Source organism: Drosophila pseudoobscura, chromosome 4 (genome assembly GCF_009870125.1).
Source record: "Drosophila pseudoobscura strain MV-25-SWS-2005 chromosome 4, UCI_Dpse_MV25, whole genome shotgun sequence".
Taxonomy (NCBI): domain Eukaryota; kingdom Metazoa; phylum Arthropoda; class Insecta; order Diptera; family Drosophilidae; genus Drosophila; species Drosophila pseudoobscura.
This window is the reverse complement of record NC_046681.1, coordinates 16,237,849-16,257,744: the sequence shown is the minus strand read 5'-3', so window position 1 is coordinate 16,257,744 and position 19,896 is coordinate 16,237,849. Positions and strand designations below refer to the sequence as shown.

The 19,896-nt window shown below is 44.6% G+C and overlaps 1 protein-coding gene and 1 long non-coding RNA gene across 2 annotated transcripts in view; one reads left to right on the top strand and one right to left on the bottom strand.

Moving 5' to 3' along the window:
• smal (smoke alarm) overlaps nucleotides 1–17,232 on the top strand; it is a 36,600-nt gene extending 19,368 nt beyond the window's left edge. The window contains 10 exon segments of the mRNA XM_001355839.4: nucleotides 2,245–2,476; nucleotides 2,552–2,699; nucleotides 6,899–7,078; nucleotides 8,801–8,940; nucleotides 9,129–9,336; nucleotides 13,054–13,293; nucleotides 13,440–13,672; nucleotides 14,251–14,389; nucleotides 14,612–15,811; nucleotides 16,572–17,232. Coding sequence (XP_001355875.4) covers nucleotides 2,245–2,476; nucleotides 2,552–2,699; nucleotides 6,899–7,078; nucleotides 8,801–8,940; nucleotides 9,129–9,336; nucleotides 13,054–13,293; nucleotides 13,440–13,672; nucleotides 14,251–14,389; nucleotides 14,612–15,783 — 2,692 coding nt within the window. The 3' untranslated portion in view covers nucleotides 15,784–15,811; nucleotides 16,572–17,232.
• The window catches only part of LOC117184234 (uncharacterized), an 85,555-nt gene that overhangs the window by 39,765 nt on the left and 25,894 nt on the right, over nucleotides 1–19,896 (bottom strand). The gene's annotated exons all lie outside the window — the stretch shown is intronic.

Genomic DNA, 19,896 nt, shown 5'->3' with positions numbered 1-19,896 from the left:
CTGGAATTTGTACTAAAAAGAACTTGGTGGAACTCGCTGGAACTTGCTGCAAAGACAAAAGGCAGGAGGCGGCAGCATCATCAGAAAAAAATTGAAGGGGATCGGGCCCAAGATGCGGGCCCACAGAAAGAAGTCTCTTTTTGCTTTTCACCTGGCTAAAAAGAGAGGAGGGTTTGTCTTCGTGGATCTGGATGGGTCTGTCTGTCTCTCAGTCTGTCTGACTGTCTCTTCGAATGAATGCCGCTGATGCCGCTGCTGGTCTCTGTGTGTCTGCTGCAAAGTGGATTCTACAGATTGACAGGCAATGTGTGGTGTGGCCTGGTGGTTGAGAGAGAGAGAGGTTAAGTGACTCAAGAGTTAATGGTTAGCGGCAGGGTTTTAGGCATTAAATCAAGTCTTCTCTGCTCTTCGCTTATTTAAGGCCAACTAATTAAAGATACTTCCACGAGTAATGCAGTGGAAGTTTTCCTTCACTCTGTTGTTCCCTTAACCACACACAGAGAGGGAGGGAGGGAGGGTAGATGAGGCGCCACAGAAAACTACTCTTGAGGAAACTTTCTTTTGTCTTTCCCTCCACGGTCCTTACGCCCGACTCCCCCTGCCGACTCTTCAGACTGAGAGTCCAATCAGGCGAACTGCAATTTGCTTAGCCCCCCCCCCCCCTCGCCGAAAAAGTTGCCGGGGAGAAGGCTAACCAGGAAAGTTCAAAAGTGCAGGCAGCATTATAATTTGTGTGGAGCTGGCTGCCGTGCACTTACCTCTAACCAAAAGAGAGACAGCAAAGGAAAAACTACTCCATGAAGTAATTCATTACGGGAGAGGCAGAGAGAGAGAGAGAGAGGGTCTGCTATCCCTAGGGATAGCCCAGGAGATGGCAACGGGGAGGCGGAGGAAGCTATTGAATTACAAAGATTAGTTTAATGACAGTTGGCGCTGTTTGATTTTCATTACCTCGCCGGGACCGCCCAGCCTCTGGCCCGACCAGCCATTGGCCCATTAAATTTACAAGCTTTTACATATTACAGAAGAAGCTCCCCCTGATTAGATGCCACATTCCCTGCCATGAGGCAGCAGTTAGCCAGACCGACCATGACGATGGCCATGGCTATGGCTATGGCCAGCAGATTGTTAACTTGGGCAATAACAATAATTAAAGTCAAGTTGAAATGCACATAACCGAGGATATTAGCATTTTAAATGATGTTCCTGCCGTGCCGTGCCGTCCTCCACGAGCCTGGAGGATATTTGCTACCAGCAGCAGTTTTATGAAGATTAAATGGACCTTTTTTTTGCTACTCCTCCGTCTCCTCCGTCTCCCTGTTCGCCCCCATTCAACTTTGATCCGTGCACTTGAGAATAATCGCAGTTGGGCCAGGAAAGAGTACAAGATACTCGAGTATCTTCGGCATAAAGTGCGCAAAGAAATGGCCAAAGATTTAACCCCCTGCCGCTTCAATAATGTCTCAATCCAGTTGGCTGAAGTCTCTCTAACTAATTGCTCTCTTCACCGGCCTGCACACATGCCAGGGACATGAAAATTAATAACTAAAAAACCACCAGGAGAGAGAAGGAAAAAACATTAAAAACACACACCGTAGATATTGGCAAAAGCCATTCGATTCGATTCAATAACCCGCTGGCAGGGGGCAGCGACCAAATGAAGCAATTTGTGACGACAGGAGGAGGCCTGCCAGAAGCCAGGCGACCAGGCCTAGAGAGCGGCCCATGAATAATGGCCAGGCATTAAGGCAACAGCCCGGCAGCAGACCCCAAAATGCAATCAAGCATGTAAAACTTAATTGAAATATAAACCAAAAAAGAGCGTACGAGTGGTTAACATATCAATGCGGCTGCCAGCTAGAAATTGATTAAAGTTTAGGCCTAGGACAGGGTCTGGGAGGGGGACGGGGACGGGGACTGCGACTGGGATATAACTTAAATTAATCCTTAATTACATAGACAACATCCTCCTCCTCCTCCTGGTATGTGTGTGTCTAAAGCCACAAACAGCTTAACGAACGCAGACGAGCTGCCAGACAGCAGCACCATGCCCCATGCCCCATGCCGTGTGGTGCCCCAACGCTTAATGTCAATTAATTTATAAGCAAAAAATTTCCCTACCCCCAAACCCCCCTCCCCCCTCCGAAAAGGCTGTCGGGCAACTGGTTTTTCGCGACGCAAAGCTACCGTAAAAGTGGAGCCTAATTAATAAAGTCTTCTCTTCTCTTCTCGTTTCCGTTGTAGACTGAAAACCGATAATAATGGCGGTGCCTGGTGCCCCAAGCACATGGTATCGAATGCGCTCAAGGAGTATCTGCAGGTCGATCTGCTGCAGACACACGTGATAACCGCCGTACGCACCCAGGGGAGATTCGGCAAGGGCCAGGGCCAGGAGTACACCGAGGCCTATGTCCTCGAGTACTGGCGGCCGGGCTTTGACAAATGGCAGCGCTGGAAGAACTCCCAGGGCAAGGAGGTAAGTGAATCGCCCCCGCCCCCCGCCCAACCCGCTGCAAAGCCCCTACAGGTTTTCCCCCTTCTCTCTCTACAGATTCTGCCCGGCAACATCAACACCTACAGCGAGGTGGAGAACGCCCTGCAGCCCATAATATTCGCCTCAAAGATACGCATCTATCCGTACGGCCAGTACGATCGGACCGTCTGTCTGCGTGCCGAGATCGTCGGCTGTCCCTGGGAAGGTGAGTCGTTCGAGTGCGATAAAAGTACGACATGAGCAATGATAGTGTGGAGAGGCTAACAGAGTTTTAGTGTCGGCCGCTAATTTATCAACCGAGGGGGAGGAGGCCCCAGCCACGAGGAGGCTCTTTGCCATGGCCAAAAGCGGCTTAAGTGTTCGGCCTCTCCCCGTCTGTCTGTTTGTCGCGGAATTAGCATGGCATTGCCCCAAGAGATACGGATAGATGCCTCCGTGTAAGCCGCCGTATGGCAGGCCTCCGCGGTACTCTAAATAGCTGAAATTCAAGGCATACTATTCTCAAGAACCAAACATAGAGATATTTCCCTGAAAATTACAGAAGCAGACCCGCACTTTAGCTGGAATTTCCCGCAGATAATCCCAGCCAGACTGCGCCTATATTTAGACGAACCCTCGCACTTTTTTTTGTTCCTTTTCAACGGCCATGTGTACTTGAAAAATATCGCGTGCAGACATTGGGAAAACATACCCGACCAAAATCGAAATCCCAGACGACGACAAGTCCAAAAAGGCAGCAGAAACCTGGTCTTGTCGATGTTTGCACGCAATTGTCAAGTAGTGCACGGAGCCGCGAGTCCACACAGAAACAAGTCTGGACAAACAAATTTTTCTATAATTTCCAGGGGGGCCAGAGGGGCACAGAGGGGCACAGAGGGGCAGAGAGGCAGAGCGGCAGAGTGCCAGAGGAGTGGAGCTCCAGAGCCTAATGACAATTTGTACGCGGACTCGGGTATCCCTTGGGAAAAGGCGCGGAAGTTGAAAATTATTCTGTAAATTAACGCAGCGCTTTCCAAGCGGGTTGGGGGGGGGGGAGGGGCGGGGTATGCCCTCGCCGATAAGTGGCGCCGCCGTTTTGGGCTCAAAAACTATGCATACGCCCACATCGACGGTGGTGGCATGAGGCTTTGAGGCTTCCAGACATGCAACCCGCTCCTGACCGACCGTTCCACACACACACACACACACACACACACACATTTTGCGGCCATGTCATTTGATTTGCTTGCCCCACGGGGCACGAGGGGAGGCACATTTCATATGCAAATTAAACAAGATAAGATGGGGAAACGGGTCCGCAAACAGAGAACAGAAAACACTAAAGTGGAGCCAGAACGCAGGGGAATACTAGACTACGGAATGGGTGGGGGGCGGGGAGGGGAGGGGGCTGGGTCTAGACAAGTGCCAGACCTTTGTTGGGGTGGGGAGAAAGGAAATCAATATATTTCCTTCCTTTATATCTGTGTCGATTCCATTTCGATTTAATATGCCCAAAGATGGATCATAATTGTTTATAAATTGTGGCCATAAATTCGTTGGTAGCCGAACTTCATTTCAAAATGCAAATCGATACGAAACGCGCCGCGCCGCACCCACGGACAGGAGGGCGCACCCAGAGCTGCGCCTGGAAGCGCCACAAAAATCCACACAAAAAACAAATGTTAGATCGCCCCTCCAGGTCGGTCGGTCGGTCACGTCATGGCCCACGGAAACAGCGACCCAGAGATTATCTCAAAACTTTGATTTCCCAAAAAGCGACACTAAACACAAATTTGTTACAAAGCTTAGCCCTTCGGATCCCATCCGAATGAAATTGGAATCAGAATTTGTTATTGGAAATGGGAATGGGAATTGGAATTGGAATTGGAACTGGAACTGGGCTTGAAGTGCATTATAAATGCAACAACTGATTAGCGTTAAGCCGGGGATTTATGGGGACCACCGCCACTCCACCGCCACTCCACTCCACCCATTCATGGCTATATAATTTATGGATCTTTTAAAGGGCATTGCGGCCTGAGGTCTGTTGAAACCTGAAGCTCACTGAAGAAGTTGCTTGGGTTTGGGTTTGGGTCTGGTGCTTAAAAGTTGTGTGGCGCAGCGACAAGTGGGTGTAGCCAGAGATTATGGTAGCTCTCCTCGAGTGGGAGAAGAGTTTTCCACGAGTGGGAAAGACTAGTAATACATTACTGATTAAAATATAATCAAAACCCAATCAAAATCTCTAAAAATTTCAGTTTAAGTAGAACAAAACTTATTCTGTGCTTAATTATAGACCGATTTTGATTAATTTTGGCGGATAGATAGATCATAGCTTCTTATATACACAAACCAAGTTTCATTGGAATATCTGGAAAATTGTAGATACCACAACTTTTTTTGTTATTCAGACACTAATAAAAATAATGCTCCGATTATAATGATCTTCGGTATATAAGCAGATAATGGCTTTCCATAGCTAGTCAGCAAGTTTGAGCTTAATATTTTGAAGATTGTAGACCCTACAACAGGCAGAAAATATATGATAAATATAGTTCCGGTTTTTACTCGTAAAAGTTGTAGTTTTGCAAAAAAATTCCTTTAAATTTCACTTTGTGAAATACCAAAAGAGCCCCCCCCCGTCACTCTGCCTAAAGGGGTCTTCAGCTGTTTTCCCCCTTCTTGCTCCCCCCTGCCTCTGTATCTCCACCATCTCTTCAGTTCACTGAAAGAGACCACTCATCCATCCATCTTATATCCTCAATTTGACTCATCAACGTTGTCGCTGTAGTCGTTGTAGTTGTCGTTTTGGATTGCGTGACGGGTGCCCCCAAAAAAAGAAAAAAAAAACCAACAACAACAACAACAAAAGGAGGGAAAAATTACATTTTATATATTGCAGTTTCGGTGGAGCCGCCCCCGCCATTTGCCATTTGCCATCTTCCACGCACTTAAACAAGGACTCCTTGTTCCTTACTTTCTTTTTTTTTTGCTCATTTTTTCGGCAGTATTATCCTCCCTGTTAGCCCCCCCCCCCCCCACCAACAATCTGCTGCTGCTGCCACGACACGCAAATAAGAATCGCATGCAAGCACGCGAATAACAAGGCAGACAGACAGGCAGGAGGGAGGAGGAGGGAGAAGGGAGTGGGTAGCCCCAAAACAGAGGAGGAGGAGAAGCACTTGGCTCCCCTCATATGTGGCTGGTGGACGGTGGACATTGCTGAAACGAGCGTCGCCTTAAATGTCTTTGCAGTTAATTAAATACACAATTTTCTGTATGCCTCATGGCGTGTCCCAGTGTCCCTGTGTCCCCGTGTCCCTGTGTCCTTCTGTTTAATTCTTGTAATTAAACGTATGCCTTGAATAATAATTAATATTTTCCACACACTCGTACAGTGATCGATAACTGTCATTTCCTACCTGAACGAACAGACAACAACGACAACAACATCATCATCATTATCTACGGCTATAATTATGTGTAATTATGTGATTTTTGGTAATTATTGGAAAATTCCTTACCTGCCCCCCACGTGCCTGGATTGTGTAAATAGAAATCCTAGGGAAATTAGTTAAACGTACCCCCCCATTATCCTTCCTATAATTACACCGAGTGCCCTGGCCGGGCAACCCCTAACGACTGGCTCCCTTTTTCCATACAAAATGTGTATTGTTTTTGTTTTCGGGGTGGGGGGAGGGGGATGTGAAAGTGCACTCCATGGACGTAATTAGTGTCAGGTGTTTGTTCTTTACCCCCCCCCCCCCCCCACACAGACACGGTTTGTGGGTGGGTGGTATATCCTTGAAAACACTTTTTGTTTTTGGGTCTGTGCCGCAGACTCGAACATGACTCAGTGCCTTTTGGCTCCGCTTCGAACATTTGACTTTGACATTGAAAAACTATACCCCGAAAATCCCCAAACCATTGGGGCGGGGTGGGGGAAATCCACTCTGAAAATTTTGTGCTAAAAATAAACCACAAAAACCAAATAGCAGACAGGGTAGAGAGCGCAGTAGAGTGGCCACAAAACGAAATTATGTTTCAAAGTAACTCAATATCCTGCTCCCTGTCTCCCCCTCTCTCTCCCCCTCTCTGTTGGAAAGTTCCGCCTTGGCTTAGGGGAGAAATACAAGAAAAACTTAAAATTTTACCGCAGTTTAAAAACCATCCCCCTGCCCCTCAAACAGGGGGCTGGGGAGGGGGGGGACTGCCACATATTGTCAGTCGTTTGTCTGCATCACGTGACACGGAACGCGACGTGACATGACGTGTGTGCATGTGTTCCTCTCTCTCCCCCCTCTTCCACCCCTCTCTTCGGTTCTCATGTTACGCTATTTCTGGGGTTTTTGGTATCCATTCCACGAATCGCTTTTGGTATTTAAAATTTCCCTTCTTTCCTTCTTTTCCGTATTCCTTTCGCAGAGGGCATCGTCTCGTACAGCATTCCGAAGGGCGTGCAGCGCGGCATGGAGGTGGATCTCTCCGACAAGACATACGATGGCAATGAGCAGGGCGATCGGTATGTGGACGGTCTCGGCCAGTTGGTGGACGGACAGAAGGGCAAGGATAACTTCCGCACGGATATACACGGCTTTGGAAAGGGTAAGTGGAAGATGGAAATATCCAATATTTTAAGGTACTATTTATTGTGGGTGTAGGAGAAAACTCCTATTATTGATTACCCCGAAAAGATCTCTTCTTTGGGAGGGTTCTCCAAAGATTTTTGGACAGAAATCCCTCCGTAACGATTGAGGGGATCCTTGGAAGTTCATTATCTAAATTTTTATCCCATTCTTAAGACCCCAAAACCCTGCTATAATCGTAGATCCCCTCCTAACAGATACACAATTTATATTTTCCCCTCCCAAGATTTCCTGCAGCTTCCTGCAGGGCAAAACTTTTGCGGTGCCTAAAAGGTTTCCACTCCCCCCCCACCCCCTAAAATCCAGTAACTTTCTGAAGCTTCCCCTCCCCCCGCCGGCCCACATAAAGATTTATGGCAATAGAAAAAACTGATTAACATCAAATAATTACAAAAGTTGCACCGACAGAAAAAGCATAAGGCGAGGTCCTGACGGGCGCGCCGCCCCCCAGATCCTGAAAGCTCACTTCATTGAACAGCAAAAAGGGGGCAAGGGGCAAAGGGGGGTGGGGGTGGGGGTTTCAGGCTAGCAGGGCAAACTTTTGGCTTTTCGCAAATAATTTGCCTGCCGCCACACCACAACAAAACACACAATAAACGAGAAATAAATAATACCCGGGTAGCCGTAAGTTTTTCGGACTGCGACTGCGACTGCGACTAGTATTTGCCGGAAAAACTTGCACGGATATCCAATCCTCCTCCACCGACTAGCTGTAAAAATGTAAACATTATGCATATTTGATAATTTATGGCAACACTGGCATTCATTTCCGCCCCGGCGGCTTCCCCAGGAATTTTCGCAGTTCGCCGCAAGTTTATTTTTTGCCATTTCGCACATTTTCAGTGCCGGCCCCTGCCCCTGCCCCTGCCACAGTTTTGGCAAATGGCCAATAATCGAAAATTATTGAAAACTTTTTACGCCAGGAATAAAACTTTCGGTCAGACAATTAGACATGCAGTCGCTGTGCACCGGAAGCGCCCTCCCCACCCCCCCACCACCCGGCGGAACGGAGTTCGAGTCTCGCTTGGAATCCGAGACATCGTCGAGACAGTGTGGCCCCCCATTAAATGGGAGTTCGCATTGCATCATGACAAAAGTTTTGCCTTCCTTATTTTTTTCGGGGGACTATTTGCTCCTCTTTTATTGTTGTTTTTGTTGCTGCTGATTTGCATTGTAAGTGGAAATCAATACGAGCATTTGGTAGGGGGTAGGGGGGGGGGGGTTTGCCCTCCACTTGCATATTGATTGCCTCCTGTTTGTCGTATAATTTCTGGTTACAGCTACCATTCGTAGTGCCAGTTAATATTGCCTGACCCCCCCTCTGTAAGCCCCCCCCCACGTAGGTGGGCCTCCACCACTGAAATTAGGGCCATGCAAACAAAAGGCACCACCGGCAGCCCCTCTAGTGGTATCCACAAAGAAATGGCTTAAATGTCGCATTGGCCATAATTTCTAGTTATGTCTCCCCAACCCCCCACCCTCACCAACCCCCCTGCTAGACCTTCGTGAGCATTTATTTGCTTTTGTTGGGGGAAAACTTCCCCCAAAAGCTTAAATAGCTTTACATGTCAGTTCTTTTGGGGTTTGGTCTATTGATTTTTCTCCTCCACCACCCCCTCCCTTGGCCCACCCCAACCCATATGGTTTTCTGATGGTTTTTTATTCGTTTTTTTCCGTACAGGTTATGAATGGATTGGCTGGCGGAATGATACGCCCGGTCTGATGGGCAAACCGGTTGAAATTGTCTTTGAATTCGATACGGTACGCAATTTCAGTGCCATCGTCCTGCATACGAACAATATGTTCACCAAGGATGTTCAGGTGAGTCCAACAACAAAAACAAAACACCCAACCCCTTCAGAAAAGGGGGGAAGGCTTTTAAGTGATTTTATTGTGCGGTTCAGTAAGCAAAAGAATGGATTATATTCATCGATTTAGCCCGCTTTAAAATAAAAGTATACCCCCTCCTCTATGGCATTCTTTAACCCTTCTTAACTCTCCTTTTGTAGGTCTTTGTTCATGCCAAAGTCTTCTTTAGCATCGGCGGACGTTACTTCTCCGGCGAGCCCGTACAGTTCTCGTACATGCCCGATACCATAATGGATCATGCCAGGGATGTGACCATTAAGCTCCATCATCGTGTGGGCAAATATTTGAAAATCAATTTGTACTTTGCCGTCAAATGGATAATGCTATCGGAGATCAGTTTTATATCCGGTGAGTACACTCGAACACTCCAACACTCGTACGTGCTTGCAAGTGAATAAAAATGAATAAAAATTGCCAGAAAATTGCCGAGAAGGAGAGGGAGAAGGACCTGAATCTGAATCTGAATGCATTTTTCAGCTTCATTTCACTTTCGAGTGGTGGTGGAAAATGTAGGAAAATGTAGGAAAATGCAATGCATTACACTTAACAGAGAGGGGATAAAACATTTTTCCAACATTTTGGCCAACAACAATGGTCGGCAGAGGGGCAGGCTGGCAGGGCAGGAGAGATAAGCAAAAGCAGAGAAAAGAAAATCCCTCTCAAAGGAGAGACCCCTCCCTCCTTGGCTTAGGGGTGGGAATACACCCTCTCACTGCCACCGGGAGGGTGCCAGTGCCTTTTGGCATGTCCTGATTAAATTGTACCAAGTGCAAGGCTCATGTTTAGCTGCATCGGAAACTGCAACCCTCTGCACAAATTGCTTTGATCCTCGGCTTGGCAGCGGTCACTGAACCAGAGATCATTTATATTCATTCCAGAGTTCGGGGGTTTTTCCCTCCCCGACCCCCAATCGAAGCGTAAATCTAGGGAAATCCCACACCCTTGGGCAGGCAGGCAGCAGTAGGTGTGAAAAGCGGACTAGGGTATAGATTTCCATGGATCCATGGACTGATTTGATTGATGAGTCAAATAGAGCGTGCCGCATGAATAGGGGATTTCCCGTGTGCTGCATATTACTATTTTTCCGGCCAGATGGTTTTACGGGATTTAGGGGGGTTGGTGTTTTCATAGAGAAAGGAAGTCGGCCCATAAATCGAATGCTAGTGAGATTTTTATAGTTCAATTAGGAATAAAGAGATTGAAAACAGGAACACAAGCAGAAGGCCTGCTCTACCTGAGTAGGAGCTTCAATGGGAAAGCGATTTACGAGGGGAAGAAGATCTTGAAGAAGATCTTTTGAAAGGCAGAGAGGACTCTTTGGGGGGGAAGGGCCCTATGAAGATCATTCCAACAATCATCCTTTTATCCGAACGAAACAAACGATGTCCCTCTTGGGCAAAAGTTTTCCGAGAACAATTCACTTGAAGATCCAGTAATCCTGAAAAGCATTACGCAGCACAAAAACCGCTGTCCCAAGGATAACCGAAAACAAAAAGCGAATATATGGGAAACCACAAAAGTTCCATGCGGTGTGCTGCTTTTTGGGGGGCCAGCAATTACATGACGAACCAGAAACAGCATTTGTCACGCACACAAAACGAGAGACCATACCAGAGATGGTATGGTATGGGATCTGATGGCGATGGCGAGGCAGGAGGCAGGAGGCAACCAGCTGTTTTTTCTGTATTTTTTTTGTTGTATGCCACTCGAGCGAGGGAAAGGCCTCAAGGAACTGGGGTAAGGGGTAAACAAAAGACCAAAACGCACGTATCTTTCGAGTGTTCGTTTCGTGTGCGTATATTTTTATCAGGCACTATACCGGAGAGATTTAACCCCAATTTGTGAGTATTTTTTGTGTTTTTTTTTTGCTGGCTTGCGGTGATTTGCTGTCGCTGGAGTTATATTTAAAGGTTTTCTCTAAAAATACAAAAGGAAACCATGAAAACAAAGAGCCAGAGAGATGAGAGAGACCCTGGGGACACACACAAAGAGAATTAGTTATAAAAGAAAGAAGGAGGCATGCCACAGAGCACAAAAACAGGAAGGGATATGCGGCATATTTGCCATTACTTTTGCCTCCCCCCTGTGCCTGTGTGTGTGTGTGATAAATGTGGCACGAAATATTTTAATTATTTTAAACGTTTTATGACGACCACAGAGAGAGCCAGGAGGCAATGGGCTGGAAGACGGACAGAGAGAGGGAGAGCGAGAGATTCTAGAGATATTCCCCCTTTTACAAGTAGGGAAGCGCACAGGAAAAAACACACAGCGACAAGAAGGACAATGGCAATGTCGAAACAAAAGCCCAGGCCAGGCCAGGCCAGGACACACACACACACACACAACTGTACAGGGGATGCCTTGAGAGACCCGCCTGCCGTCTAAGGAGCCCAGGCGACATAACTCAAAACAGCAGCCAGACCCCGTACTCCCTCCAGAGTACTCCTCCCTGGGACGAGGACGAAGACGACTGGCGGGCTGGCGGGCAGGCAAGAACTTCACACAGTAATTACGCCATTTACTGTCCTGAAGAAAACGGGGTCACCCACTCAAGGAAACGCTGGTTTTTTTTTTTTGGGGCAGCAGCAGGCCAGCCCGGAGCGGACAAAAAACAAGAGGGAGAGAGGATGAAACATTTCTGCTTTGTTATGCCCTCAAGATGTTGGCGAGATAAATGACAACACTTCTGGGGCCACCATCGCCGCCATATGCTGCTATATTCTGTAGTTGGGAGGAGCGATTCCTGGGAAGCCTGGGAAATGGTATTATTTGGAGATCAAAGGAAACTCCTGAACAGGTGCTGCGGTGCCTCAGACTCAGTGTCTCAGCTAATAATCAGGCCTAAGCCTTAGGAATTATGGAACCCTGGAGTTATTAACCTTCGCGGATGGTTTGGGGATGATTAAACCCAAGGATAACTGAGCCCTGGGGGTTGATGGAGCAATGAAAATTGATGGAATGGATAGATATGATAGATTAGAAATAATTAGGAAAAGGAAGTACGGCGAGCGGGCAATTAGAAGGATGGCAGACTCAAAGAACTCGGGATCTATAAGAGATATAACTTTGATGGTGATGGGGAAAGGTAGTAGGACAAATAAAAGCAGGAATGTTTAATGAGAGATGTTCTAGATGTTCTCTTAACTATAATAGACTATAGTAACTCATGATATATGGGAGATACGACATAACTTTTCTTGTGGGAAGGAAGTTGAACAAATATAAGCTGAAATATATAGTGAAATATGTTCTAAAAGTTATCCAAACTATTGTAGCCTATGATAACTCATGATATAGTGAAGATACGACTTTGATGTTTCAGTGGGTATAAAGTGAGTAAAATATAAGCATAAATATACAATGAAAGATGTTCCAGAAATACTCTAAACCATTATAACCCATAGTAACTCATGATATATGGTAATTGTGACTACCATTTTTCCACTGTTGCAAAGCTCATGGATTGCTTAAACAATTCCAAAAGTGAGGCATAATCAAAAGTTGATACAACTCAAGATATCATATGATATATGGGGAGGTTCCTGCCCAGAGTTACGCCAATCAAAACGCACTCCAAGCATAACTTTAACAATGAATAGGGTTTCCTCTGGCATATATTAGGCATTTAAAAATCATTAGGAAAACAAAAAGCCGAATGTACCGAATACAATGTATATTCATAAGACACGAGGGCTCTCTAGAGCGAGTGACGCCCCTTAAAAAACAAATCAAATCAAACATCTGCACACAAGACCTTTTTTTTCTGGAAAACAGACCCCGAGACGGAGTCCGAGACGGAGACCCAAAAGTTGACAGGAAATGAACACGTTAGAGGTCATATATAGTGGAAAAGAAAAGCGTGTCGAAAGCGAAACAATTTAAAGCAGAACGAAAGGTGCAAGAAGGCAAGGGACTACGAAAGAAGGAAGGTAGAGGAGGGCGAAGAAAAACTAATCATTGAAGCGCAGCTGTGCGCGGCGTCGGCAAAACTTCTGAAGATGGAAATGAAAATGAAAATGAACTTCAACCCAATCTAACTCGTTCTGTGTCTCTCTCCCTTTGCAGTCCCCGCCATGGGAAATTTCACAGACGAGCAGGAGCAGCGCAACGGCAACTCGCCCAGCCAGGCGCAGGATACACGCGAGTATCCTTTGCAGAGCAACGACTATCAGCACAATCATGGCAAAAATAAAATGAACGTCGCCGCAAATGGCGGAGGTGCAGGAGGCGCCACTGGTGCCTCATCCGGCGGCGGCGGCGGCGGCGGTGGCGGCGGCGACTCCAAGTACAGCAATGGACCGCAGTGTAAGTTGAATTCAATTAAAGAGGAAAAAAAAAGCCTTTTCCGTTTTTTGCTAATTATTTAGTTGAACAATATTTACATTTAATTTCGTTTCGGTGTCGTTTGTTCATTTAAAATTTCAATTTTGTGTCGCTCTCTCCCATTGCAGTAATTGCACCACGGCCCATTGATCAGGAGCCGAACGATGCGAATTTCATTGGGGTTGTCATTGTTGTCCTAACAACGATAATTATCCTTTTGGTGGCCATCATCCTGTTCATCGTGTCGCGCACTAAGCGGGCCCGCGGCAGCAACGTCCTGGATGCATTCCAATACAGCTTCAATCCGAATACCCTCGGCGGCAATGTGGACAAGCATCGACAGAATGGCAATAGCATTAAGGTGAGACCATCAAAGGAGTCTGGAGTGTGCAGTGGAAGGGTGCTCTCTGTGTGGAAATTCCTGCCTTGCGCTCGAAATTTTCCACATAATTGTTCAATGTAGCGTGGAGTTTCCACATTGCTTGCGTTCTACGTGAGAGTCTCTCTGGACCCGGCATTTATTTAATAGAACCTTACCACCGGCCCGTGTGGCAGGAGAGTGCCGGACTCTGCTGTTGATTTGTGGGGGTCAAGCGTAAGTGCTTGAGCGAAGAAAAAAAGAGAAGAAAATACTCTAAAGTTCGAACAAAACAGAAGGTGGTCGAGAGTAGATTCGTAGCCAAGTCTTGTGTAAGAGAGAAAATTGGATTAAGGAAGTTTTCCACCCACCTCCCTGCCAACCCCTTCAAGTGGCGGGAAAGTGTGCGAAAAACTTGAACGCAACACGAAGGAAAACTATCCAAGTAGAAAGATTTGAAAGCAACAGATAAGGGATTTGTGTTCGGTGCAAATCCAGCAGCAACTAATCGAAAGGATATCCTCTGAATTTTGGGCGCCTCTTTAATGACAAAACCCTCCCTCCCCTCTTCACCCTTTCAGGCCAGTGTCGATGACAACGATTCCATCGGCAAGAACAGCCTCTACCACGAGCCCTTCAACGTCAACATGTACACGAGCGGCGTGAACGGCTACGCAGCGGTTAATGATTTACAGTGCAACATGACGCCAGACTATACAGGTGTGTACCCCCCCAGTGAACCCTCCCCCAAAGACCCCCAGACACACGCGCGAACCGCGGTAAATCCTCGCTGGCGTCACACATTTCCGTTTGCTTGGGCGATCATAAAATATGGCTGCTTTGCCGGCAAAACTAATGCAAATAAATTTTTTGTGGCAATTTCCCCTTGGACTAAACCCAACCTTTTCTCTCTCTCTGTTTCCCTTGTGGCACGACACACAGATGTGCCGGAAGGTGGCTACGCGGTGCCCCACATGCAGGACTATATGCCCTCCACGAAAATGGCAAACTCCGGCGTGGGTGTGGGCGTGGGCGTGGGCATGGGCGGGGGATATGTGAATGTTAGGAGGACACCGCCGCCACCGCTGAGCAGCATATTCCCCAGGCCGCCGACTGTGCCGCCGCCGCCCATGGAGAAGTATTATGCCACCACGGCCATTTTCAAGCCCATCAAGGGGGCCGGCTCGGGCCTGAGCAGCAGCGGTGGCACCAGCAACACGAACACCGTCAGCAGCGGCGGTGGCAAGAGCAGCCACAGCAGCCAGCAGGAGCACAACAATGGCATCTACGACGACGGCATGGGCACCATGAACTCCCAGTCGACGGCTCCGATGATCAATCCGTACAGCAGTGGGAATGGCTCGGCGGCCGCTGCTGCCGCCGCCGCCGCGGAGTTCCAGCGGGCCAGAACCTACAATTTCCGCAGCTATCCCGATAATCTCTAGTTCGAAGCCTCCCTCAAGTTGGCAGCCGTCGGTGGAGGGGCAGCCGGGGCTGGGGCTGGAGCTGGGGCTGGAGCAGGGCCTGGCAGCCGCTTAAATGCCGCGGCACCCCCCGCCAGCACCAGCCCCACCATGCCGAAGAAGCCGCAACATTTGAGCCTCGCCAGCAGCACGGCCAACAGTGGCACCACCGCCAATGCTGGCAGCAGTGGCAGTGGCAGCGGCAGCAACAAGCCCAAGTACAGTCTAACCCTGCACAACAGCAGTAGCAATAAATATGCCACAGGCGGTGGCACAAAGAACAACCCACTGGCAACAACAACACTGCGCGACAATCATCATCAGAGGCAACACCTCAAGGCTTTGCGGCTGACACGGGATGCAGCACCTGGCGGCAGCTCCGACGCGGACTACAAGCGACCCACCATGACGGGCCTGACGGGCCCGACGGGCGGTCTGTCCCCCGGTGAGGATCTGGTGGGTGTCCATCAGAACAGGACACTGGCCACCATGAAGCCCCTGGCCTCGGCGGCTGTCAATGGAGAAGCTTCAACAACTAATCTAACAAAATCGATGGCGAATGGAATGGGAAATGGAAGTGGAAGTGGAAATGGAAATGGAATGGCGAACGGTGTTATCAGAACACAAAACAACAGGCTGTGGTATCATTGATGAAAACCCCATATTAAATGGATTTGAGGTGAGTGACAAAGAACAAATATTTCAAAGATTATATTATAGAACATAGTAGAGGGTGGGAAATATATCTAAAAAAGATGTCAGATTTCGCAAAAAATACTCCAAACATGAATGAAAGTCCCTTAAAGTACCTCAAAGTCGAAAAAGTGATAAACTATTTGTAGTTTTATTTTTCCTGGCACAGCATTAAACAACCATTATTTCAAATTTTTTTCAAATAAATGCTTAAAAAACTCTTATTTAATAAACTCTAAAACTTGTTTAATATTTATAAGAAAATTAAAAATAGCATATTTTTATTTTCTAAAATTGAAAAAAAGTCGAATTTGAAATTAATCCGAATTTAATAAATATTTTACATTTTGAATAAATTTAATTCGAATTTGTATTTTATTTATTCATGTTTTTAAATTTTAAAATCAAGAAATAAAGAGTATAAATTTAAAAAATATAAAAGTTTTAATTTAGATTTAATTTACAGAATCCGAAAAAATATTTTTTTTAAATTTTGTATTAAAGATTAAATATTATTTAATTTATTTACGTTCATTTTTTTTCATAATTGTTATTATTATGATCCATGAATTTTTTTCCATTATTCCGTCTTAATGGTCCGATCGTAATGATTTTTATTAGATAGATAGATATTCGTTCTTTTAAAGTTCGTGCCAAGTTTCATTATGATAAACCCATAAATAATACTGTATGCTGCCTTCTCAAAACTAAGCCCATCATTTCCACTCTTTTCATTCCCTTTACAGCGCTGAAACTCTACACGAAAATCCAAACACCAGCAAGAAAACGTTACAAAGTCAAGTACAGAAAGATAGAGCCCGAAACCAGAAGCAAAATGGATAGAGGCTGATGAGGAGGAGACAGCAAGCACAAAGCGTCGATAACAATTAAACCCACTGAGCAAACCGGAAACGAAACAGATACGGAAACGAAACGAACGTGAAGGCCTACCTACGAATCATAGAGTAGCGTCAAGTCGAGGAGAGGAAAGGAGAGCATGCCAACGAAATAGGTAAAGGAATGTATGGTAAAACACCCTGTAAATATAAATAGAATACCCACATTGCATAGAGCTGAATTTTAAACAACAAAATGCGCATCGTAGGACAGAAAAAACAGAACGAAAGATGGAAAAATCACTTGAAAGATGAATGAGAATATACATGAATAATGAATATATAAAAACGAATTTAAGGTCTAGCATTTAGCGACATTCATTAATTTGTTTATAAAACGAAAAGCAGACGAAAGAATATTGTATTGTAATGGATTAATAATGATTAAATGACTCAAAAACAAAAACAAAAAAAACTAGCGTATAAATAAAAAAAAAGTTCAACTGATTTTTAGTACCTTTTCGAAAGCAAAAATACACAACACTGAAAGAAAACACTGCAACAAAAAAAATAAAAAAAAAACAAACACAAACTGTCAAACCTGTAAACCTTAACCCTCTGACTGTATCTATCTATAAAGCCCTTAACCCCCCCTCCCACTCAACCCCACTGTAAATTTCTGTGTATAAAACTTATAGAGAGAGAGAGGAGATGTCGTCGAAACAAAATTATGTAGCGAAGAGGTCGAGAGATACAGATGGGATATATGATGATAGGATGATAGAAGGATGTATGATGATAAAAAATTGTAACGGAATTTAACGGACCAAGAGAGCAGAGCGTGTGCAGAGCGACGTTGCCCAAAAACCCAAGTAAAATGAAGTTTTCATCAATGATTTGTGATTCAAGAAGAATATATTCAAACTACTTATAGAAACGATTGATACGATGGAATATTCAGTTCTAAATGCTAACATTTAATTTATTCTAACCCGCAAAACGAAAAACGAAAAAACAAAACAAAACAACAAATGACTCTGACTATAAAAACAAAAAAAACGAAAGCACTAATTGAATATTTAAACAAAACAAAAGAAAAACAAAAACAAAACACACACACACATACAGAAATCGTATATATTATAAATTAAATATTAAATGGATAATCATGTATATGTTCCTTTTTAGTTTAATGCGCATACTCGTCTAAGTATTCACCAAGGAAAGCAAACGTACTAAGAGTTAATAATAGTACTAATAGTAGCTTCGTAGTAGCAGCAGCCGCAGCAGCAGTAAAAATTACAGGCAACATTACCATAGAAAAGTGTTGGAAAATAGCATTTAAAAAGAAAACTCACACACACACACACACAGAGGAAACACTAAGCATTAAATCACATTGCAAGTAACAAGAAAAAAAGAAGAGTAGTTTAAAAATAGTAGAAAACACACACGCAAAACACTCAAAGAGAAGGACACTCCACACAGCAGCAGCAACAGCAACAGCAAAATGTTTGTGCAACATTTTTCGAAAGACAGAGAGAGAGAGAGAGAGAGTTTTTAAAGAAAAGAAAGAGAAAAGATACATTACCCAAGCTAAAAGTTAAGCAAAACAATATTTAAAGATATTTAAAAAGTAAAATTAGGCTCTGAAAAATAATGTCTATTCCTCAAACGACTTTCTGCACAATTTCTTGACTTTCCAAACGATTTCCAATTTGCACACTCAAGCCCGAACAATACACACACACACACAAGCCACACACATCCACACTGTGCAACACTGTTAGACACTGTGCAACACTGAAAGATCCCCCCCTACGTACGTACACTATCATGCAAAAAACAAATCACGAAACCTACCTACAAGACTTGTATAAATTATGGATATAAATAATAAAACGTAAAAAGTAAAAAGCTAAATTAAACGATTTAGAGATTAAGTTAAAATTACATTTTGTAAAAATTAATAAGAGTACACTGTAAAAAAAGATACTAATGTAATGAACGGTTATAGTTTAGTTTTGGTTTGGGAATTACGACAAACAGTTATACAATATATCGTACTATCGTATATACAGGAATATTGTTCGTTCTTTTGCGGTGCGCGCGAGAGAGCTTGTCCCCTGATTTCCAGATTTCTAGTTTAATTTCTAAATTAATTTAAATTTAAATTTAAATTTACATTTAAATGCATTTATTATGTGTACATTTTTCGAAGGCAAATATATAGTATTCAATTATTTAAACAGCAGCAACAGTGGCACGCATTTGTTTTTGTATTTCTCTGACACATTAATTATGGAAAAGCAATCGGAAAAACATTGCACAGATTTTCCATAAGGGTGGGGGGACTCCCCAAAAGGGGTGGCAAGCGAAGGGTGGATCAAATGTAGTTATAATTTATAAAACAAAAGGCCTAACATTATAAATAAATGCTAAATGAATTAACAATAAATATTAATTGAAATATCTAAAAATAATTAAGCAAACACACAACAAATAAACAAAAAAAAAAACAGAAGAAAACTAATTGGAAAATGAGTTATAATTCATGACAAAACCATCAAAGGAAAAACCATAAAAAAATACAAAAATACAAAAAAATTATAGAAATTAAAAATTGCTACTTTCGCTGGGGGTCAAACAATGGATGATGGTGCTTTGGGTGATGAAAGGGAGCTAAGAGAGTCCTAGAAGCAAAAGCTATACAATGCTAAAATGATGGAAGAGGGACGAAGAATGCGATTTTATGGCGGGGGTTGTCGGGACTCCCCGTAGACGAGGTCCGTGGACTATGATTCGTCTCTAACCGCGGCCCGCTGCCTTCTCGGTTTCGTCTGTTCATAGAATCCAAGAACGAAGAGCACAGTCTTTGGAGAGGCATACAAGTCAGCCCCAAGAAACCAAAAAGAAAGTCTTGAGGCTGCACAACACTTTTCTTAATGATTTTTAGACAAAAGACGCACATTTTAAAGTATTTTTGGAAGGAAAATCATGAAAATACATTAAAATAGAGTTTAGAGAAATATATCTGGATTTTCTTGAATATTCTTGAATTTTCTACATTATAAAGTCCTAAACATTATGTGAAATTCCCCAAGGCTTTCAAAGAAAGTCTTTTGAGGTCTTTAGACCCTTCGATAGATCTTCGATAGATAGAAGAGCAAGCCAGCCTGCATCTTTCCAGTCAATCCGTAGAGCAAACTCCACCACGAACCCACATCTCGGGACC